We start from the raw sequence: 20517 nt of genomic DNA, 5'->3' as shown, positions 1-20517 counted from the left end.
AATCCAAATGATTTGAAGATAATTAACTTTAAAAAATCTGGCAACAACAAAGAAAACAACTTGATACCAAATGTAAAAGCCCAAAAACTGAGTAATCTCTCTCCACACATCTCTTTTAAAACTAACAAACGCGTAGTTACAGAAAAACCAGAATTGCAAAATCAAGGGAGGATCTCATGTGATCGTGTTTTTATCAAGTACACCACAAATGAGTTGCTTACATCTTAAACCCAAAGCCCCATCATGACCTTGACAACAACCAATCATTTTAAAATAAAAATAGAACTTTGTTTACTAATTCTGAATCAAGGTCAGCATCCAGGCCAACACCTGGTGTTTATGAAAAGAATGATTCAGGTCAACCAATTTTCTGGAAAAATATCATCTTCAGTGAATAAATTTACATTACAACAGCATGTAAGAAAAATATTAACAAAAATTAAAACTGACAAACAAACAATTAAATTAAAATAAATATATATTAAATCAGATATATGTAACACTATAATGAAAACTGAGGGATGAAGAGTACATTCTGTCTGTATTAGTTGATTGTTCCAGGACAAGTCTTTGGCTAGATGTTAGGAGTCCAGGGTTATGGCAAACTGGTATGTGGATTTGTTGTTGACAACACCACTTTAGAAAGTTCTACACCAGGATGCAAAGGTCTTGGGACTTGGTTCTTCCTTGTATTTTGAGATATGTCACCACCACTGCAGAGTTGTCAGACAGAATGAGAACTTCCTTGCTATGAAAATATTCCTGTCACCAATGAAAGGCTTTCACAAAGTCTGTCATCTCCAGAATTTATTGATAGGAAGATGTTGTTCCTGGGAAGAGCAAGCACTGCTGGCCTTTTGAAATGATATTAGTAGGTGAGCTACCCTGCCTTCTGTACTTGCATTGGTACAGACTGTAATCTTGTATTGTATACCCACTGTGAGCCAAGTTTGGTTGCCCAGATTCCACAGATGGTGCCTCAATAGTGTGCAGACGGTGAGAGGATGGTCCAGTTGGCAAACTTTAGGCCTGCATTCAAGCAGAAGAATTATTTGCAGTGAGCACGTCAGAAGGCAATTTAGGACCATGCAGTCCGCTGCTGCATTGAGCAAGCAGATAGAATCCTCGAAAGTAAATGTCCAATCCTGAAGGAGATGAAATATGTTACCTGTGTAGTGAACTTCATACCCAGGTGAACAAATTGTTGAGATGGTACTATGTCAGATCTTTTTTTGTTGATGAGAAGTCCAGATTGGTAACAAGGGATTATCATGTTTTGTTAGATCTAACTGATTCTTTTTTTCTGCAGGATGTCGTCCAGGTAACCTGATGTTGCTACCATAGAAATGGTCCAGACATACACTATTACTCAATTCATCAGACAAGTGAAGCCCCAGGGGTTGATGCTGAGCCCCAATGGGAGTGCCATGAATTGGTATACGATGTTGTGGGCAAATAGCAGGAATGTCCTAGAAGTCTTGTGAATTGTGACATGAAGGTATGCATCATTTAAATCCACATTGATGGCAAAGTCTCTCTCATGGATGGCATTCAAAATGCGCTGTGGGGTTTCCATCGAGAACCAAGGGGCATGGATGAATTGATTGAAGGCGTGTAGGTCAATGATCAGATGCAGATTGCCTTTCGCCTTTGGGACCAAGAAAAGTCTGGAATAAATGATAGGACCCTCTCAGTGTGACATCCACTTTGGTATGTAAGAACTGTGGCTTTTGCTTGGTGAAGCTTCAGTAGGACAGTATCAGAGGCTCATGTCCTATGAGAGGCCCTTGGGTACTTTTGTTGATTTCCTGTACTATCCCAGTATCAATGCTGTGGTTGTGGGAGATAAAGAAATTGGTCTCTTTGGTGGCTTGTTTGTGGACAGAAGATTAGAGGATAAAGGTTGTGCACTTAGCTTGGCCTTGTGTTGGTCCTTCAGGAAAGTGCAGGCAGAGATCACTAAGTTGTATTCCACCAATTGTAAATTTGAAGCTTCGGTTACTGCATTGTGTTGAGCAGCTCTATTCAGTACTCTAGCTATTCTTGAGACTGACTCCCTTGCATGCGCTGAGGTATTAAGAGTAGAAGATACCTATATTCCATCTGTTGGAAGATAACCCTATGGGGAAAAGTCCAACATCGCAGCCACTGCTATTTTGCACACCAACTGCCAACTGTCAACAAAGGCCATCCAGTCCATACATATGTAGTGTCACTTTGTCATCCACAAAGCAGCAATATCATCACCAATTGCTGGGATTTCCAAATGAAAGACTGGTTTGTGGCAACCGTGAATGAACTGATGATGAAGGCAGGTCAGAATAACTGTAATTGAAGTCGGACTCTTCCATTCCATCATCAGATCAACAGATGCTGGAGCTCTAGTCCAGGTTGTTTATAGAGTGGGAGAACAAGGACAAAACTCCAGTTGACAAAGGTCCTCAGTGGAGGCTCAGAAGGCTGAATAGTATAGACAACAGCACTGTAGAACATGCAACATCATCTTGGTTGCATGAGGTGAGGATAAGGTCTCCTGTAATGCTTTGAGACTTTGCTGGCAAAGAGTGATGAGGTCTGTCCCTCACAAAACTTATGAATGTCCCAGATTAGAAATCGTGACTTGGAGACAGTCACTGAATAAAGTAAAAAGTCTATTCTTGTGACAGGGTGTTGAGAAATTGCAAAGCTAGATCTGTTGAAACATGAGGAAATATTTATGCCAAATGAGTGTCTCAGTGTGGTATGAGGGTTAGACTGGTCCCTCCACATGTCTACAAAAGTCGAGTTTGACAAACTGGAAGCTGGGCTGTTAGTGATTGAGCCTGTAATATTGATATTTTGGAACTCTGTTATCCCTAGTACATGGCCTAGGCCAGTCACAATGGAAATTGGCCATTTATGTGGGGAGGATATCATTAGGATCATCAGTTGGGACTAAATGCTCCTAAAATATGATGGAATGCATATGCAAATTAACATGACAAGTGTCACCTATAGAAACATGCACGAGCGAGACACAACTGAGTAAACCATGTATAGAAATCTTACCTATACTTCTGCAACCAGAATTGAAGAAATGCAGAAATGTACACCAGTGTCTATATTACACACAAAAAGCTTCACACAAGAGGAACTGAGGTTTAGCTATGGATACTTACAAAGTAGGTGTGACAATATCCAAATTGAGGCAATTACCTATAGGGAAAAAAATCCCACAGACTACCTGTATAAGTAAAAACACTGAAGTTGGCATCTGGATGCTACGAATGCCTGGCAATAAAAACTCACCAATATGCATCCATTAGAAATGGCATTATGCATATATTAGGAGTTTTTATAAGCACTACAGACTTGCCCATAAATAAATTATAGTCTGTAGTTAATGTGAAGTCACTTAGGCTCCCAGTGCAAGTACCTAAATGTGTGACGACAACAAAGTGTTGGCAAAATATAAAGGAAGAACTTTGTTGGGGATAGGGAGAAAAAAAGTTGGAAATATAGAGTATACTTTCCTCAGAAGTGAAAAACTCCTCCAACTTGTAATGGTATATGTTCCATGTGGATTCTGGCTTTTGTGAGGTCTCTCATGACAACAGCGCGCTTCTTGGCATGAGTGGAAGTAGTAGCTGATGTATTCTTAGGCTTTGCCACCAAGTCTCATGCCTAAGTGAAGATAACTTTGCATGACCAACACACAGGTCAGCAGACAACTTTTAGCTCCCTTTAGCAAATAGTAGTATCTGGGAGGGACGGATTTGTGAGATAGTAGTAGCATTCCTAAATTATTATGATAGGGTAATGTATTAAAGAAGACACTTTAGAATCTTGCATTTCCTAATTACAAGTTCCCCACATTTTGTATAGGACTGAAATATGAAGTATCAATAATGAGGATAACAATTAAAGATATTTTCTCTGTCTGTTTTCTCTGTCTGTTACAATGTTTATTTTACAGATCCAAAGAAGTTTCATAATGAAAAGTTATATAGTAGCTATTTCATGATCAGCAGGTTGGGAAGTTCAGTCATCATATACTAGAATGACAAGTCCCAGTGTTGTTATGTTAATAATTGAAAGTTGTAAAATATATCTTGATTTAAGAAAAATATTTCAAAGGATCTCTTTGACATTAAATAATGACTGTGTCTTTAAGAAAACAATCTGAAGTAGCTTACATGTCCTTGTGGTCAAAACTAAGATAACTTTTCCACTTTGAACTTTTTTCATCCAAGGACTCTTGTAGGTAGCAGGTATAACTTTCAGCTCTGTCAGGGGCACATGGTGAATACAGGTATATCTCTTTCTGTAAGTTATCTGTTTAAAAATATATTCATTGTAAACCTTTGTATGAATAAATCGAGCACTTGGAAATCAATACTTCAATCGTGTTGGTTGTTTACAGTAATCAGAACCTAGTTGTATTTAACTAATTAAAAATTTGGAAAATCAAAACAAGCAAACTTCTGATGCAAGATTTAAATTGATGAAAATCTCAATGAAAGTTGTTGTTGTTGTTGTTGTGGGGTTTAACGCCATTTTTCAGCACACGATAGGCTATGCATGGCTGCCAGTATTAATGGTGGAGGAAGAACCCGGGAAAACCCCAGGATGAACCACCGACCCACGAAAAGCTACTGGCAAGCTTTCTCACATACCCACATTGGCCGAATCCTAGACTCGAACCCACGCAGACAGAGGTGAGATGGCAGTGATCCATAACGGAGAGCGCTTTAGACCACTCGGCCACTCAGGGCCCCCCTCAATGAAAGAGAATCTGTACAAAAATATATCCGAAATAGTGTAATAATGGCAGAATAACCATAAAATTTTAACACAAGACTATATGTCTTGTTGGTTTTTTTTTTAAAGAAATAATTATAGGTTACTGCATTTGTATGGGAAAATATGAACGAGTTTTTTTTATGGAATACTGCATGACCTTGGGAGTGCAGTATATCCATCCAACAAAATGAGTTCATATTTTCCCATACAAAAGCAGTAACCTTTTTATTATATGCTCATTTTCTTATTCTACCTAAGGCTTAACTATATCAACAAAAATACACTACAAGAAACATAAGTAACTAAATGTATGCCATATACCAAACTAAATACACAAGTGCAGATTCATCATTACACAACAACATTATTAATGCACACTTAACTCAGCCCAGATAAATTTGAACTTAGTCATGTGCTAGACATAACTTTCGAAAGAAAATGGCATTTAGGTCTACTTAAAATTAAAATCTGGAGTCATATTGTGAATGAATGCAATAGCTTTTCCATCTGACCTGAAATGAATAGATTTCGGTATTTCTGTCGATTCTAAAAATTTCGTGATTACTGACTGGATTTATCAGTGCCAATTCTATGTGAAGTACATCAGATTTCAGCAGCTACGGTGCAGAGTGTTGACATCTGCAAGTGTGTTTCTGTTCTGTCAGTGAATGTTTGAAATCATGATGTGGGAAAAATATGAAATCTTTCAATTGCAATTATCAAAAAGATGCTATGGAGTATAATGTTTATTTAATTTTGAATGCAGTAAGGAGGATGTAATTATACTTGGAATATAGTTGAAATTAAAGTACAATTTTGAAATGTGTAATCAAGCTTTTTGAGGAAATTCAGGATGTAAAACTGTAAGTTTATTATTTGCCATTCTTATTACCAGCTAAAGAAGACAGTTTATGCTTGTCACTTGCATGTTATTTGTAAGGACTCTGTCTGGTGTCTATAGCTAGCCTAAATCTAAAACATTATATCAAATAAGTTAATGCGGAATGTGGCAAAGCAGCTGGTATGTGGCAGTCCACAAAACATCTGCTTTAGTTCATTCAGAAACAAATTTAATCAACCAAACTTAGAGTGCCTACTACATGAGTGTACATGATTTGTTTACAAAGTAGTTCTTACTACACTACTAGGCACATGTGAGTGCAATATGTAGTGCATGTGAGGGCAATATCATAAAATATTGCACATTCTGACAATGTAAAGATAATGAAGAAAAAAATGAGCATATAATAAGCACAATTATATATAAAATATACAGACTTAAAGCACACAAAGAATAAATTTGGTAATCAACACAATTGTGATACTTACCTCTGTATAAGTAAAGACTAAGTGACATTCTAATAATTCCAGCTTGAGTTCTATCTCTATTGATGTAATCTGGTGGAGAATATGTGAAGTTTTGCTTGAAAGCTGCTTTTACTTTGGCTTTAACATCAGTAAATACATTCAGGCTTGTCCACGAGATATGTCCATCTTCTCCTTCAATGATCTCCTTTTCTGTGGTTGTGTTATCGATGAATTCAAATGTCATCTCCGTGTTTAAAATATCTGGATTTATATCAACTGAAAAATGTAACCATTCATATTACATGAGGACTACACATTGAATTTTTCTGGATTCAAGGAGGTGGTGGTAGGCTAATAGTTTAGCTCTCGAGTACTTAAAAGATGAAGACACTCATAATGAATCAGGAACTTATTGCACACGGTGCACACGGTGTTATCAAAATGCTGTATGTAATAATAACTGCATTAAGAGTTCCAATAGTTAAGCTTATTGTCTTGACATTTTGTGAAGCGTCGCAACCTATATGTTTAATGTCATGATGTTTAACTAGGTGTTGCACTGATTATGTTTTGTTATGACTCTTAAACTAAGTAACAGAAATGAGCAAAAACCAACAAGTTTTGTAAAATTCAACAAATATTTATTTCTCTAGAATGCAAAGTAAAAATTTAAAATTAACTTACAGTATTGTAATTTAAATTCCAAATAGTCCTAAATGTTCTATCACAAGTCCAAAGGTATAGAGTATTCCATATGAATTCTAGTGGTGTTCTGAATGAATTCCAATCCTGAATGTGCTGATGTACCAACAGTCTGGAATAGATTGATGTGCTAACAATCTTGATGTATCACAATGATATAATCCAGAATGACCCTGAATGAATTCTCAATAAACCAAAATAGTGATTTAGTCCAAAAGTATCAATGAGTACTTTGTAATTCCAATGAATAATTTGAAGAAATAAATCCTCTCAAATTTTAACTGAACACAACTAAAATACTGATTCCACCACAGATGTTAATATAGAAATAAATAATTCTATTGTAAACAACCATAATATAAAAACCTATGTCAACAAAAGTGGACCAGAATGAGGGTAAAAGGTTCTTTCTAAAACATTCTAAGTTGTAAACAAGACCAGATCTTTTACTTAAATTTTAATAAAGAACATGACAAATATCAGGTAGTCCAGGAATGTCATGATGTTTCACTCAGTGTTGCAAATACTAAGGCTAATGTCTTTATGTTCTATGAGGTGTTTAAATAGTTATACTTCAAGTCTTGATGTATTATTGAGTGTTGCAATCACTACTCATAATCTTATTACAAACAGCATTGCAATCACTACTCATAATCTTATTACACAAAGCATTGCAATCACTACTCATAGTATAATTTTTACACCAAGAGCTGCAGGACTCACGGTACTAATTCCACTCCAATGGTAAACATATGGAAACACTATCATATTCAAAATTCAATAACTTAAAATTTATGGGTGCTGATAATGACACCTATAATTTTTCGTGCACATCTAACCTTGGTGCAAGCTTATGTGTGGAGAACACCATATGACCCGCGGCAATTTGTTTACATACATGTGCATGAAACACGTGTTATTGATTCTGCACCAAATGAATCAGGTGCTACTTTCAGTATTGAGTACTCCTGAGTCAAGCCTGTAAAAATGCTAAAATTGCATCAGTAGAAATTTGTCAATATTTTTTTTACATTACATATAGGATAAGCTCTCAAAAGATATTTTTCCTAAAATTTTAATTTTCATTATTAACCAATTATGGACCACCAAACCTGTAAATACTCTATTATTTCTTCACCCATTTCTAGACTGGTTCACAGTTCTTCCGTATAATTAGTACCGTGTGTCCTGCAACTGCACCAAAAAATTATGGGATATATCCTTTTCATGCTGTGGGGAAAAAAAGCTTTCATATGAAGGTTCCTAGTTCACAGGGTTTATGACTTTATTCTTTGCTTCTGACATGCAGTCCCATCTAATTTAACCAACTTTATCCACTCAAACAAATAGGTTATATGAAGATGTTAAATACCTCTGACCCAAACGCATCAGACAAGAATGAATCTGTATGCAGCTCTGCTCATATGTAGCCATGGAAGGCTTTATGTATATGCAGTAAAATTCATCAATAAGAATCTAGCCACTTATTCCACAGGACATGCATTTGAAAAATCTATTATAAAATACACTGTCAAATATTGTGTATGTTTCATGCATAGTACAGTGATCCCTCTCATCTCATGAACAGTCCCCTGACAATTGGCCACCCACTATTTAGGTCTAGAATCCCTAAGTGCCAATGAGTTTGTGTTCAAAAGAAACCCTCAAGAATGGCCATCCTGCTAAATCAACCAGTGGCCAGCATATTTGTGCAAAAATGTACAATTTACCACTCACAAGGTGCCATGTTTTATTTAAATGTGTCTAGAACCGATATTTAATTCATACAGTAATGTAAGCAATCCGATTATCTTTACCGATGTCTGTTTCCTTGATGTTTTGTTTTAGTTACTGAAAGAAGTGTTGGCTACATGTACCACTAACATTAATATTATATCATTAACATTGATAGTTTCAATGAAATGTGGTCAACAATGTTGTGATCAAGTTTTTGGCTTCACACAGTGGTCAAGTTTTTTTCTTTGATGATTACAACTGGACGTAATTGTCAGGATCAGAACAAAATCAGCATAGGAGAAATATTGATTTTGTGGATTAACACACAGAGAGAAATTAACCTTGAACAAAACAGTGTACCAGACACAGACCGAAAAATTATAATTCCTTTATAAACAAGGCATTTTGTCGATGCCACAAAAGTTTCATCTGCATAAATAAGAATCAGTACTGAACAATTACCATCATGGGAATAAATATTACAAAACTTTAACATGTCATCATATAAATTGAGAATTATTACTTTAGAAGAAAAAGTAAAAGATATTCAACTTTACAACAATGTGGAGAGTTGCGGAAACATTTTATGTTGGGAAAGACTCAAATATACAACATAGTAACAGATATGGAGAATATTCTGAGGCAGTGAGAAAATGGAGTAAATGTAAAGAGAATTATTTAAAATGCCAAGCAATGTCTGTACCAAGATTTAAATGATATGTTTGAAGGGTTTTGCCATGCACATGTCAACAATACCCTACTTACATTTCACACTTAAGAATAAGAGCTTGAAATAAGCCAGTTCTTAAGACAAGAGGAACCTTTTAACAATTTGTGCTACTTTTAAATGACGATATTAAATGCTTTGAAGCTATTTGTAGGTTTCTTACTACATACAAATACTTGTCACAAATATAGTCCTCATCTGAAAAGGCCACCCTTTTTATACAACCTCTTTCCCTGTGCAGAAGGGGTGGCCATATAAAATGGGGACCACTGTATATGCTAACTGAAGTATACTTCAACGTATTTAGTCCAATGAGTCTGTTTGTTATTCTTTGAAGATACATGAGACAGAGCCTGAGAATATAAATTATTGTCTATCTTCCATACAATGAAAGTTATAATTTGAAATATGAAAGAGATCAAGAGTATATATATATATATATATATATATATATATATATACATAGGAAAAAAGGCATCATATTGACAAGGTATTAAGTCTGTTATCTTAAGAGCTTTCTACCTACATACATCACCTGCACTAGTTGCTATGGTACATACTTTTGCAAATACAACTGCCCAAACATCACTACATCACTCATGAGTACAAAATCCACTCTTACACACACACACACACACACACACATAACAAATCAGTTATTCCATGTTGCAGTTCAATACACAATTTTATATCCTTTTTTGTACTAACGATAATCTGAATAATCCAATAATAAGACATTGGCATTACACAGCCTCTCGAAACCACAACTATCATGTTTTAGCAGGGTCATGCTGTACCTAATTGTTGCATCATTCCCACGAATAAAATTTATTATAATCCATGTGATGTACCAATTTACTTGTTTAGCAATTCTGTTCAAATATTCTGTATCTTGCACATATCGCTTTATGTTTACTCTGCCAGTTTGCAAAATGTATGATCTCATTTTAATCAGTTCTATTACTGTGTAGAAACTATATACAAATATAAATTTCAGTCAAACTTGATTTTTAAGCAATTTATACACATTTAGGTATATATACTTAATTCAGTTACTAATTAAATTTATATATGCATGTAGTTGACCAATAAAATAGTATGTTGGTAAGTTTGCTAAAAGCTGTAATTGAGACCATATTTAATAGTGGATTGCCAAAATATTTTCACATCTGAAAGGCATTAATGCAAGAATATTCTCTTTTAAAGAGGAAATAAGTTGAGTGTGTTGGAGATATAAAATTATACCACAAACTTGAATCTGATTCTTCCTTAAAGATGCCTGTTAACAACATTTGGACAAAACAGGCCTTTTAATCCGACCATCTCTACTTTGATGGTAATCTTAGCCTCTTATTTTCGTAAACAATCAAACTGTATGTCAAATTAATTTATTTGTTGAAAAAAGAACAAACATATTGCCTATGGCAAATATGACTCTTATAGTACCTTCCCTCCACCCACCTCACCTTTAAGCCTATAAAGCCACATTTTTATTATTTTTTTAAGAACTAAAAATTCATCCATGTTTACTAATAGTTGATGGAGAATTGGTTTTATCTGTACCAAAAGATATAATATTAATAACATGGTTCAATCTGTCAAGCCAATTTTGAGAAGGTGTTTAATTTTTCTTCTATCTAATTTTACATGCACTAACCCATACATCAGTAACAAGTGATAATGTGTGTTAAAATTTCTTAAGATCAGTTTTGATTGGTTGCTAAAAGACAAATAGCAATCATGAATGGACTACTGGTGATGCATGATGACAACAGGTGTATACCAAAATCTCATTTCTTCATATGAACAAATAAGCCAAAAATGACATAGAGAAAGGCATTTCTCCACAAATGATTGAAAGTGTTGCAACAATAACATCTCATTAAGTCTGATCATTCAAAATAACAGTAGGAAGGGAATTAAAATAGAAATTGGATAGCCGTAAAATTAATCTTACTTGTTGCACAATCTGCACCAGAATAACCAGGAGCACAAAGACATGATGCTAAAGTCGTGTCTGAACAGTTTCCTGGAAAACATCTGCTTCCAGAACGCCATGAGCATGCCACTGAAAAATATTGTATATCACACAGGATATTTCTAACCTTTATTTTTACTTATGTTTTCATGGCAAATACTTAAGCAAACTTATGCTTCTTTTTACAACAATACAAGTACATGAATAAGTGTTTTTTGACCAATGCAAATTTGTTTGGATGGAATAAGTATATTTGAAGTCTCATTCGCTGGATAGTTTACATGCCCATATATCTGTCATGAGTAGTCATTAGGTCTAATATGATCTTATTTCATTTTCCTTGGTCATTCTGTAGTCTGACACACTTGAAGATTATCCTCTAAACTGGTTTAAAGCAAATCAGAAACATTCTCTGAAATGTTTACAAATGCTATTTTTATTGAATAAGGCATGTTAGATAGTATACTGTCATGCATCCTTTTCCCATGGAAAATGCTATTCATTCTTTTTATTGAATAAGGCATGTTAGTATACTGTCATGTCTCCTTTTCCCATGGATCTCAAGTCAAATGCTATTCATTCTGAATATGACCCACAATGATAAAAACCAAAGACGTCAAGCAAAGAATGTTATTACCATGACAAGCTGATACCTACATTGACAAGATAGTCCGTTGTCTCTGAATCGAGTGTAAGCATAATGTCCATACAGTTCTGTATATTCACCCTCACAGTATTTACACCGGCTGTCCCCGTATACAGTACAATCTGCGTAGTTACAATGTGCAATCTGTTGACACACTGTAAAAATGAAAAAGACATAGGTTAAGACAGACAATTTATACCAATACACACAGACTAAAGAAATTTTTTAAAGAGTAACCAATGTATGGCATTAAACTAAAATCATTAATTACAGTTTTTATGTGTGACCATGTGTGAGTAAAGGCTTAAAGTCAGCTATGAAGCTTTCGATTTTTTTAAAATTTAAATATTGACATGGATGTACTTACATGAGCAATAACCCCAGAAGCCTCGATTCTGAAAATGAAATTTAAAAAAATAACATGAAATAGAGGGTTTCCTAAATATGTGGGGGGTGATTAAGTGGTTAGTACACTGCCTTCTTCTGCCAAAAGGCCCAAGTTTAAATCCAAATGGGTGCAAGCTTTCCAAACATCACTGGCAGAAATGATACTTAATAGTGCACTGTCTGATGGATGGGGAAATTAAATGGCAGCTCCTACGTTGGAAGAGTCACATAGTGTGCCAGTAAAAGACCTCTCTTAGTATTTCAAAAAAGGCATGTCTATTGGTTCTGTCCACACCCAAGAGTGTGCTTAAGCACAACTGCCCAAAATACTACATATCTGAGGGTGTGGCCATAGATACATAGATGGAAAGATTGGGGATGAAAGGAGATTATTTGTAGTTGTTTGTAATCCAATTCATCCAGATCTTAAAAACAAAATAAATACAAATATTCATAATTACACTACATTGGTATTCTAAGATTCATCTTTTCAATCCCTCTTTACTATTAATACTCAAGTATAAATTATAAATAGTATGAGGTCCATATAATGGAAGCAAGGCTAACTACATTTGGACACAACTATACTATGGATATGTAAGCAAGGATAACTACATTTGAACACAACTATGCTATGGATATGTAAACAAGGATAACTACATTTGAACACAACTATACTATGGATATGGAAGCAAGGATAACTACATTTGAACACAACTATACTATGGATATGGAAGCAAGGCTAACTACATTTGGACACAACTATACTATGGATATGTAAGCAAGGATAACTACATTTGAACACAACTATACTATGGATATGGAAACAAGGATAACTACATTTGGACACAACTATACTATGGATATGGAAGCAAGGATAACTACATTTGAACACAACTATACTATGGATATGTAAGCAAGGATAACTACATTTGAACACAACTATACTATGGATATGGAAGCAAGGATAACTACATTTGAACACAACTATACTATGGATATGGAAGCAAGGATAACTACATTTGAACACAACTATGCTATGGATATGGAAGCAAGGATAACTACATTTGACCACAACTATACTATGGATATGGAAGCAAGGATAACTACATTTGACCACAACTATACCATGGATATGGAAGCAAGGATAACTACATTTGACCACAACTATACCATGGATATGGAAGCAAGGATAACTACATTTGAACACAACTATACCATGGACATGGAAGCAAGGATAACTACATTTTACCACAACTATACCATGGATATGGAAGCAAGGATAACTACATTTGACCACAACTATACTATGGATATGGAAGCAAGGATAACTACATCTGAACACAACTATACCATGGATATGGAAGCAAGGATAACTACATTTGAACACAACTATACTATGGATATGGAAGCAAGGATAACTACATTTGAACACGACTATACTATGGATATGGAAGCAAGGATAACTACATTTGACCACGACTATACAATGGATATGGAAGCAAGGATAACTACATTTGACCACAACTATCCTATGGATATGGAAGCAAGGATAACTACATTTGACCACAACTATACTATGGATATGGAAGCAAGGATAACTAGATTTGAACACAACTATGCTATGGATATGGAAGCAAGGATAACTACATTTGACCACAACTATACTATGGATATGGAAGCAAGGATAACTACATTTGAACACAACTATACTATGGATATGGAAGCAAGGATAACTACATTTGACCACAACTATGCTCTGGCTAACATCTGTAAGAAACATGAATTTTTAATGCATTGATACAGAGATGTTTAGTTCATGAAATAAAAGCTTGACAAGCATAATGTTCTTATTTATTTTACATATCGATTTATTTACATGTATTTATTAATTTTATCTGTGTTTAAAAAGACATCTATTGTAACTCAATCATCTTTAAGTATGTATTATTTATGTATGTACCTTTTCATACATATACTGCCAAGCCTGCATTATAAGCCCTTATCTAGGACTTGTAAAATGTGTCTTTCAAGATCACTTGGTGATTATTAAGGATTCATGTATTCTTCTGCATTTGTATTTAGGAAATCAAAATAAAAGAGTGTATTTAAGACAACCACTTTTAAAAGAAACTTGTCAGGCAGGTATACACTGCAGAATTATGTTATAGTTTTAATTATACATTGTACATATTTGCTGAAGCATCATCAAGTACAAAATATATATATATATATATATATATATATATATATATATATATATTATAATAAAGTTGGAGTATGTGCATTTAGTTATGGCACCCAATTTTAAGGAATTCTTAGATTTGTGCGATTACTTGTGTGATTATTGAAATTCGGCGCAATGGAAATATCCCTAGCCCAAAATAATTAGCCAATTACTAGGAGGAAAAGTCATGGAGTGAAGTGTCAGTGAGTTTCCATGATGTCATGGTGCACTAGTAGTGAATTCAGGCCAAAACTGAATGAATGTCCCTGGAGTAACATAGTCCATATTAAAATCTAGTGGTGTACATTGGTGGTATTTACGGTAGGAAACCGGTAACTTACAAAAAGGAATAAATACCAAGGGACTCGGCAGATACCGTTTATGTCTCCATGGTGTCAAATGGGATGCAGTTATATTGGCAAAATGTGCCTGGAAAGCATACACTGACTGGCCTATGTGGCAGAGTTAAAATAGTTCCCAGTGTTAGGGGATACTCAGATAGTTTCTACGGCATGAACAGATGGTGGTGCGGAAACCTGATGAAGAGAAACCATGCAGATGTGCGGTTGAAAGATATTTGGCAGGTTGTTTTATCTGTGGTCGTGCCTTGATTAGAGTAAAAGTTATGTTTAGAATGAACACGTTGGGCTTTCTAATTTATAATTGAAGTTGTATGGAAGTCTTTGGAAAGTTGGGGTAAACTTATGACTTCTAGCAAGAATCGTGCCAGGGTTTTGACAACCGCTCGGTCAAGTAAAGACCCCTGGCTTGTAACAATATATATATATATATATATATATATACACACACACACACACAATATACATACAACAAAGTGACCATGGTTACAGTTAACACAGCTGTTGGGGGATGAACATGTTCCGCCACTCTGGCAGATTGTTTCACTTTTTGTGATGACTCTACAACCAGTGTTTATATAACAAGCTCCTGGGTCTGTCACTGGGGAGTAGTATCCACAGTGAGCTAAAAACAAAGATTCGGAATAAAAATATAAACAATTAATATTGTATGATATCAAGGAAACATCATGTGCATGCAATCAGTCTTATTGACTAAATCCTATTTGTTAAGAATAAAGATTATAGCTCCTGATATCACATCATTTTCATATTAAAGCAAGTTTGAAAATATTGTTGGAAATTCATATCTGACATTAAAAGAGGTTGCAATGTAGGGGTCTTCATTAATTTAAGGAGCATTTATTTTTTCTTAAAAAGAGGAAACACTACAATTAATAGAATTGAGCTATGTCTGCAATTTGTTTCTTGCCATTGGCATTGAAAGGTAAAAGACTCCCATATGTACCAAATGTTTCATCAAAACTGCATTAATACCATATTATAAATGCAAAAGAAACATGTATAAAGCAAAACAAAATTAAAGATATCCCAAATCCATGTGATTGTATTGTTCATATCAAGAGCATGATTGCACTGTACCCAAATAATGCAATGATAAATTAGCTCCATGGTGCCTGTTGCCTGCCATATGACACAATTAACATTCAGGAATATCTGTGATCCCACAGTATTACTATTAGAGTGAAAACAATTATATCATATGGAACTGAAAGCACTGTACCAAATAAGTGAAAGTGACCTATATTTCTTCCAAAGTGACTGATTCTGATTACTGTCTTAATTTTCATTTCCTAAAGTGGCTTTATTTTCTGATTATGAAAACTTTTAAACAATTAGTATAATTTCATTCAGAAGCATGATCATTTTATAGGATTTGTAGAGGCATATATGAACAAGAAAATGCCCTGTGATATTGTTCTTAAATTCACTTTGGTAGTTTTTGACGTCTGAATAAGAAGTGTCAAGTCAGTCTAAAATGTTTACAATGGGCCATATCTCACATTTTTCTTCAAAGTTTTTATAATTCCACAAACTCCAAGAAAGGACTGCATTCAGGTCCATGCATCTTTCTTGTAATGGTAGCCTCCATTCCTAACTAACTAGAGCTAAACCATCTTGCAAATTTCACACAGTTTAATTTTTAGCCTGAATGATATATCGTTCCAAGAGTCCCAGGGCATGATCAGCTGAATTTCCACATAATCCTCAGTCCTCCTGACAAAGTCTTAACAGACCAGTCTTGTTACAGTCCTAAGGAGGCTGAAGAACGGCCAACATCCTAACTAAGCCAAATTTAACAATGGTAATTGACCATTTGGACAAACATGAAGATTGCTCTGAATACTAATTGGAAGACTCTGCCTATAATTTTTTATGATATGTATATCTCTCCTTAACAATAAACATGGTAAATGACAATTTCAAAATATGTGATGAAAATTTCATTCAAATTGGAATGAAAAATGCTGTAGTTGGAACCCATTATACCACTATGATACTGTTAATGTATCATTAGACAAAATTAATGCTTAACTTGGTGAAATAATTGGTAAGAGACCCATGAGAAAATGAGAGAGAGAGAAAGTACAAGACTATAAAGAAGAAAGGGTCTCCAATGCAAACGTATTTTAAAAGAATGTGTACTTCCTTAAAACACCAATGAAAATCTGCATGTTATTTGTGATTTAGTATCAGATTTATAACTTTTAAATTAGATATCACATAAATGTATTACAGACTAGTTTTCTTCTCTGATTAATTACTTACGATATGGACATGTTTCTGTTCCTTTACTGGACCACCCCGATGCACATTCATATCTCTGTCGCTGAACATTTCTATGAGTAACAAATAAAATTCATGTAAACATAACATTTGGCAAGATGATATGACTTTACTTTAGACATTTCATGAATAAATCTGCTATTCATAGCTACATGTTTCATTTGATATGGACATTAGAACTTAGAGCGACAAATTTTTCTCAGTAACAAGATCTGTATTTTTCGAGGTTCTCATCAGTAATGAGAATAAATATCTCAGCAGATTTATCAGTCAAGTATATAGTACAAGCATAGAATACAATGCCTTTCCTGTATCATCAACACATCTCTGATTCTATACCAATAGATATCTTATTGTTTAGACCCAATGTTTACTATTTTCTTAACAATATTTTGAGAGTCAGAATCAGGCAAAATATTAGTCCTCTATATATTAAACAAAATCAATTAAATAAATAAACTTTGGTTCAATGATACAACCTAAGAACATAACCAGGTGGCACAAGGTGAATATAAATCTCTGCTTGTAACTTAACATAAGCTTAATATATGTTTGAATTATCAATCACTTTATTACACATGGGAGATAACAATGAGGTTACAAATGAAGATGATAATTACGGTATCAAGCTATGAAAATTATTTCAATTGCATGTTAAAAACATCAGGCTGTTATAAAAAGTGTTTGTCAACAATCTCTGGTGTGCTGCCATATCAAATGTAAGTAATTACCGGTAAGCATTTTAAAATACAGGCTCAACAGGACTGGACCCTCTTTCCTGTAGGTGAAAATAGATTCACTTTTTCTCATTTGCCTTGCCTTAAAATATTCTATTTCTAGTAACAAAAAATGTTAAAAATCTAGGAAATGAATATTAACATGTAATTCAGGATCAACACAATATATTCCTAATGCAACACATGAAACTTTGAAGAAAGACAATGTTTTACAAATATTAAAATGAAGTACACAACTTAAACTGTGCTGATAGTTTAATTGTATTCATTTATAATAGGTCAATTTCAACAAACTGATGTCCACTAAAGAAACTTGCACATATCTGTAAATAATGGCTGTAATAACTCTTTCGACCATTATTACATGTATATTTTGCAAGCTTCATTCATCTTCAGTTTTCAGAAAGGCATTTGGGAAAAATTTTATGCACAAAATTGATCAACCTGCCTAACATAAAAATTCATTAGAAAAATAGATTACACCAGTGATTCAAAAACTATGGTATCTATAATAAAGCAAAACATCAATATATTGACCTGAAAAGTCAGTGGAAGCTGAAAGCAAACAAAGCATATGCACCCCAGTCCAAAATTAAAGTCATACATACATTTTTCATGTTAGATGGATTTATGATGCAAGGTGATGTTCACAATATAAATACAAGTCCTTCCCTACCTGGTACTTCTGCAAAAACACTGTGTACTAAACAACTTTATATGCAATTCAAAACAGTTACCATCCAGGCCATTCTTGGGAAAGACTACTTGCCATAAAGCCACATGTCTAGACACTACTGGTAGCTATTTTTTGCTTGCTAGCCGACTATCTGTATTTCACTGGATACCTTCAAGCAACTATACCTGCCTCACATCAATTTCAACAAGACATGCCCAAAATAATTATTAAAAATTCACATCATAGCCATAAGTAACAAATTAAACACCAACCAATTTATGAAACTATCTTACGCAAGAAAACTCAGTCAGAATACAACCCCAAGGCCTGCTAATAACAGTTGATGAATGTGATTGGCAGCAGGACAATTAAGTTTTGTCCACCAAAAATCAAGGATAAAACATGGTGATGTGTACTAGGGCCTATACAACAAATAAGTATTGCATGATGCACTGTAGTGGTTGAGGTTTGCGTCTGAACATTTGTCAACTGTAACTTGAAACAACCTGAACAGAATTTACATGATTTAAATTATATCTAGTGTTTAAACATTTTATAATTTATTAGGAATAAAATGACACGGTTTGGACAGACAGACAATAAATTTCAATATGACAAACAATTTGTAATAATGCACAGCAAATTTTGCTTTCATAGATTCATGAGTAGTGTGCATACATACTTTACATATTTCATTACATACATATATGCATGCACACACACACACACACACACACACGCACACACACACACACACATATACTTCTGGGGCCCCGAGTGGCCCAGTGGTCTAAAGCACTCTCTGTTACGGATCCCTGCCATCTCACCTCTGTCTGCGTGGTTTCAAGTCTCGGATTCGGCTAATGTGGGTATGTGAGAAAGCTTGCCAGTAGCTTCTCGTGGGTCAGTGGTTCTTTCCGGGGTTTTCCCGGGTTCTTCCTCCACCATTAATACTGGCAGCCATGTATAGCCTATCGTGAGCTGAAAAATGGCATTAAACCCTACAACAACAACAACAACATATACTTCTGAACTAGGCATATGTATTTCCAAAACTGCAATTATGTTCCCCTGGCTGCTATTGGATTTGAAACAACACGTAAAATTCTTGCACTTTCCCTTTTATATGAGCTCTAGTCACCATAAATATCAATGCTTCATTTAGATATTGGATTTTTTAGTCACAATGAGAACCATGCTAAAAGTATTTATGTTTAAGTATGTTATACAAATTTAATGTTAAATTACATGTAGATGTTTAAGCTTATATATATATATATATATATATATATATATATATATATATATATATATATATATATATATGGGGGAGTGTTCCTAATGTGTATGAAAATTTGTAAGAAACTTTACTACTTTCTTCAATACCTTTGTTTAAAAAAGTACATGATTTTTGACGTAATTTTTACATTTAAAAAAATGTATCGAAAGGAGACAGTCTTGTCCACAATGACCAAACAATAACCGGTCCTCTAGTAAGTTGTGACTGGTTGTTATCAATAGTTTTTACTCTTTTTGAGCAGGAATCAACTACATGCGAATATACATAAACGGGGGGGGGGGGGGACTTTGTATTTGGTGTAAACAGAACATTCACGAGATTACACACCATTATACTGTGGATACCTCCAACCACAGGAGTCTTATCAATAAAGTACGGCGAAATATCTGACAACATGAAATCACCTTATCGGTAATATAAATGTTCATTTATATTACCGATAAGGTGATTTCATGTTGTCAGAGATTTCGTACACGTCAGACTCCTGTGCTCCAACAGAGGACGTCCCCACTTGGAAAAAAAGTAAATTTTTGCTTCAACGAACAAATTTAACCCACAACAATGTAAAAGCATGATTCGAAGAAATGTCCCCGTTTACACGCTTGGAACTTGTTTCTTGATTTTAGAATGTATCTTTCTCCAAA

At 34.5% G+C, this 20517-nt stretch overlaps 1 protein-coding gene across 1 annotated transcript in view; it reads right to left on the bottom strand.

Moving 5' to 3' along the window:
* The window catches only part of LOC149805053 (uncharacterized), an 85412-nt gene that overhangs the window by 8688 nt on the left and 56207 nt on the right, over nt 1-20517 (bottom strand). The window contains exons 3-9 of the mRNA XM_089933491.1: nt 17143-17213; nt 15324-15478; nt 12248-12275; nt 11892-12035; nt 11214-11324; nt 6112-6366; nt 4176-4314 (exon numbers count right to left, since the gene is read on the bottom strand). Coding sequence (XP_089789617.1) covers nt 4176-4314; nt 6112-6366; nt 11214-11324; nt 11892-12035; nt 12248-12275; nt 15324-15478; nt 17143-17213 — 903 coding nt within the window. The remainder of the gene's footprint in view (nt 1-4175; nt 4315-6111; nt 6367-11213; nt 11325-11891; nt 12036-12247; nt 12276-15323; nt 15479-17142; nt 17214-20517) is intronic.

The sequence above is a fragment of the Sinohyriopsis cumingii genome, chromosome 2 (genome assembly GCF_028554795.1).
Source record: "Sinohyriopsis cumingii isolate HCF-2022 chromosome 2, ASM2855479v2, whole genome shotgun sequence".
In the NCBI taxonomy this organism is placed as follows: Eukaryota; Metazoa; Mollusca; class Bivalvia; order Unionida; family Unionidae; genus Sinohyriopsis; species Sinohyriopsis cumingii.
Note: the sequence above shows the minus strand (reverse complement) of the source record. Positions and strands in the feature narration are given on the sequence as shown.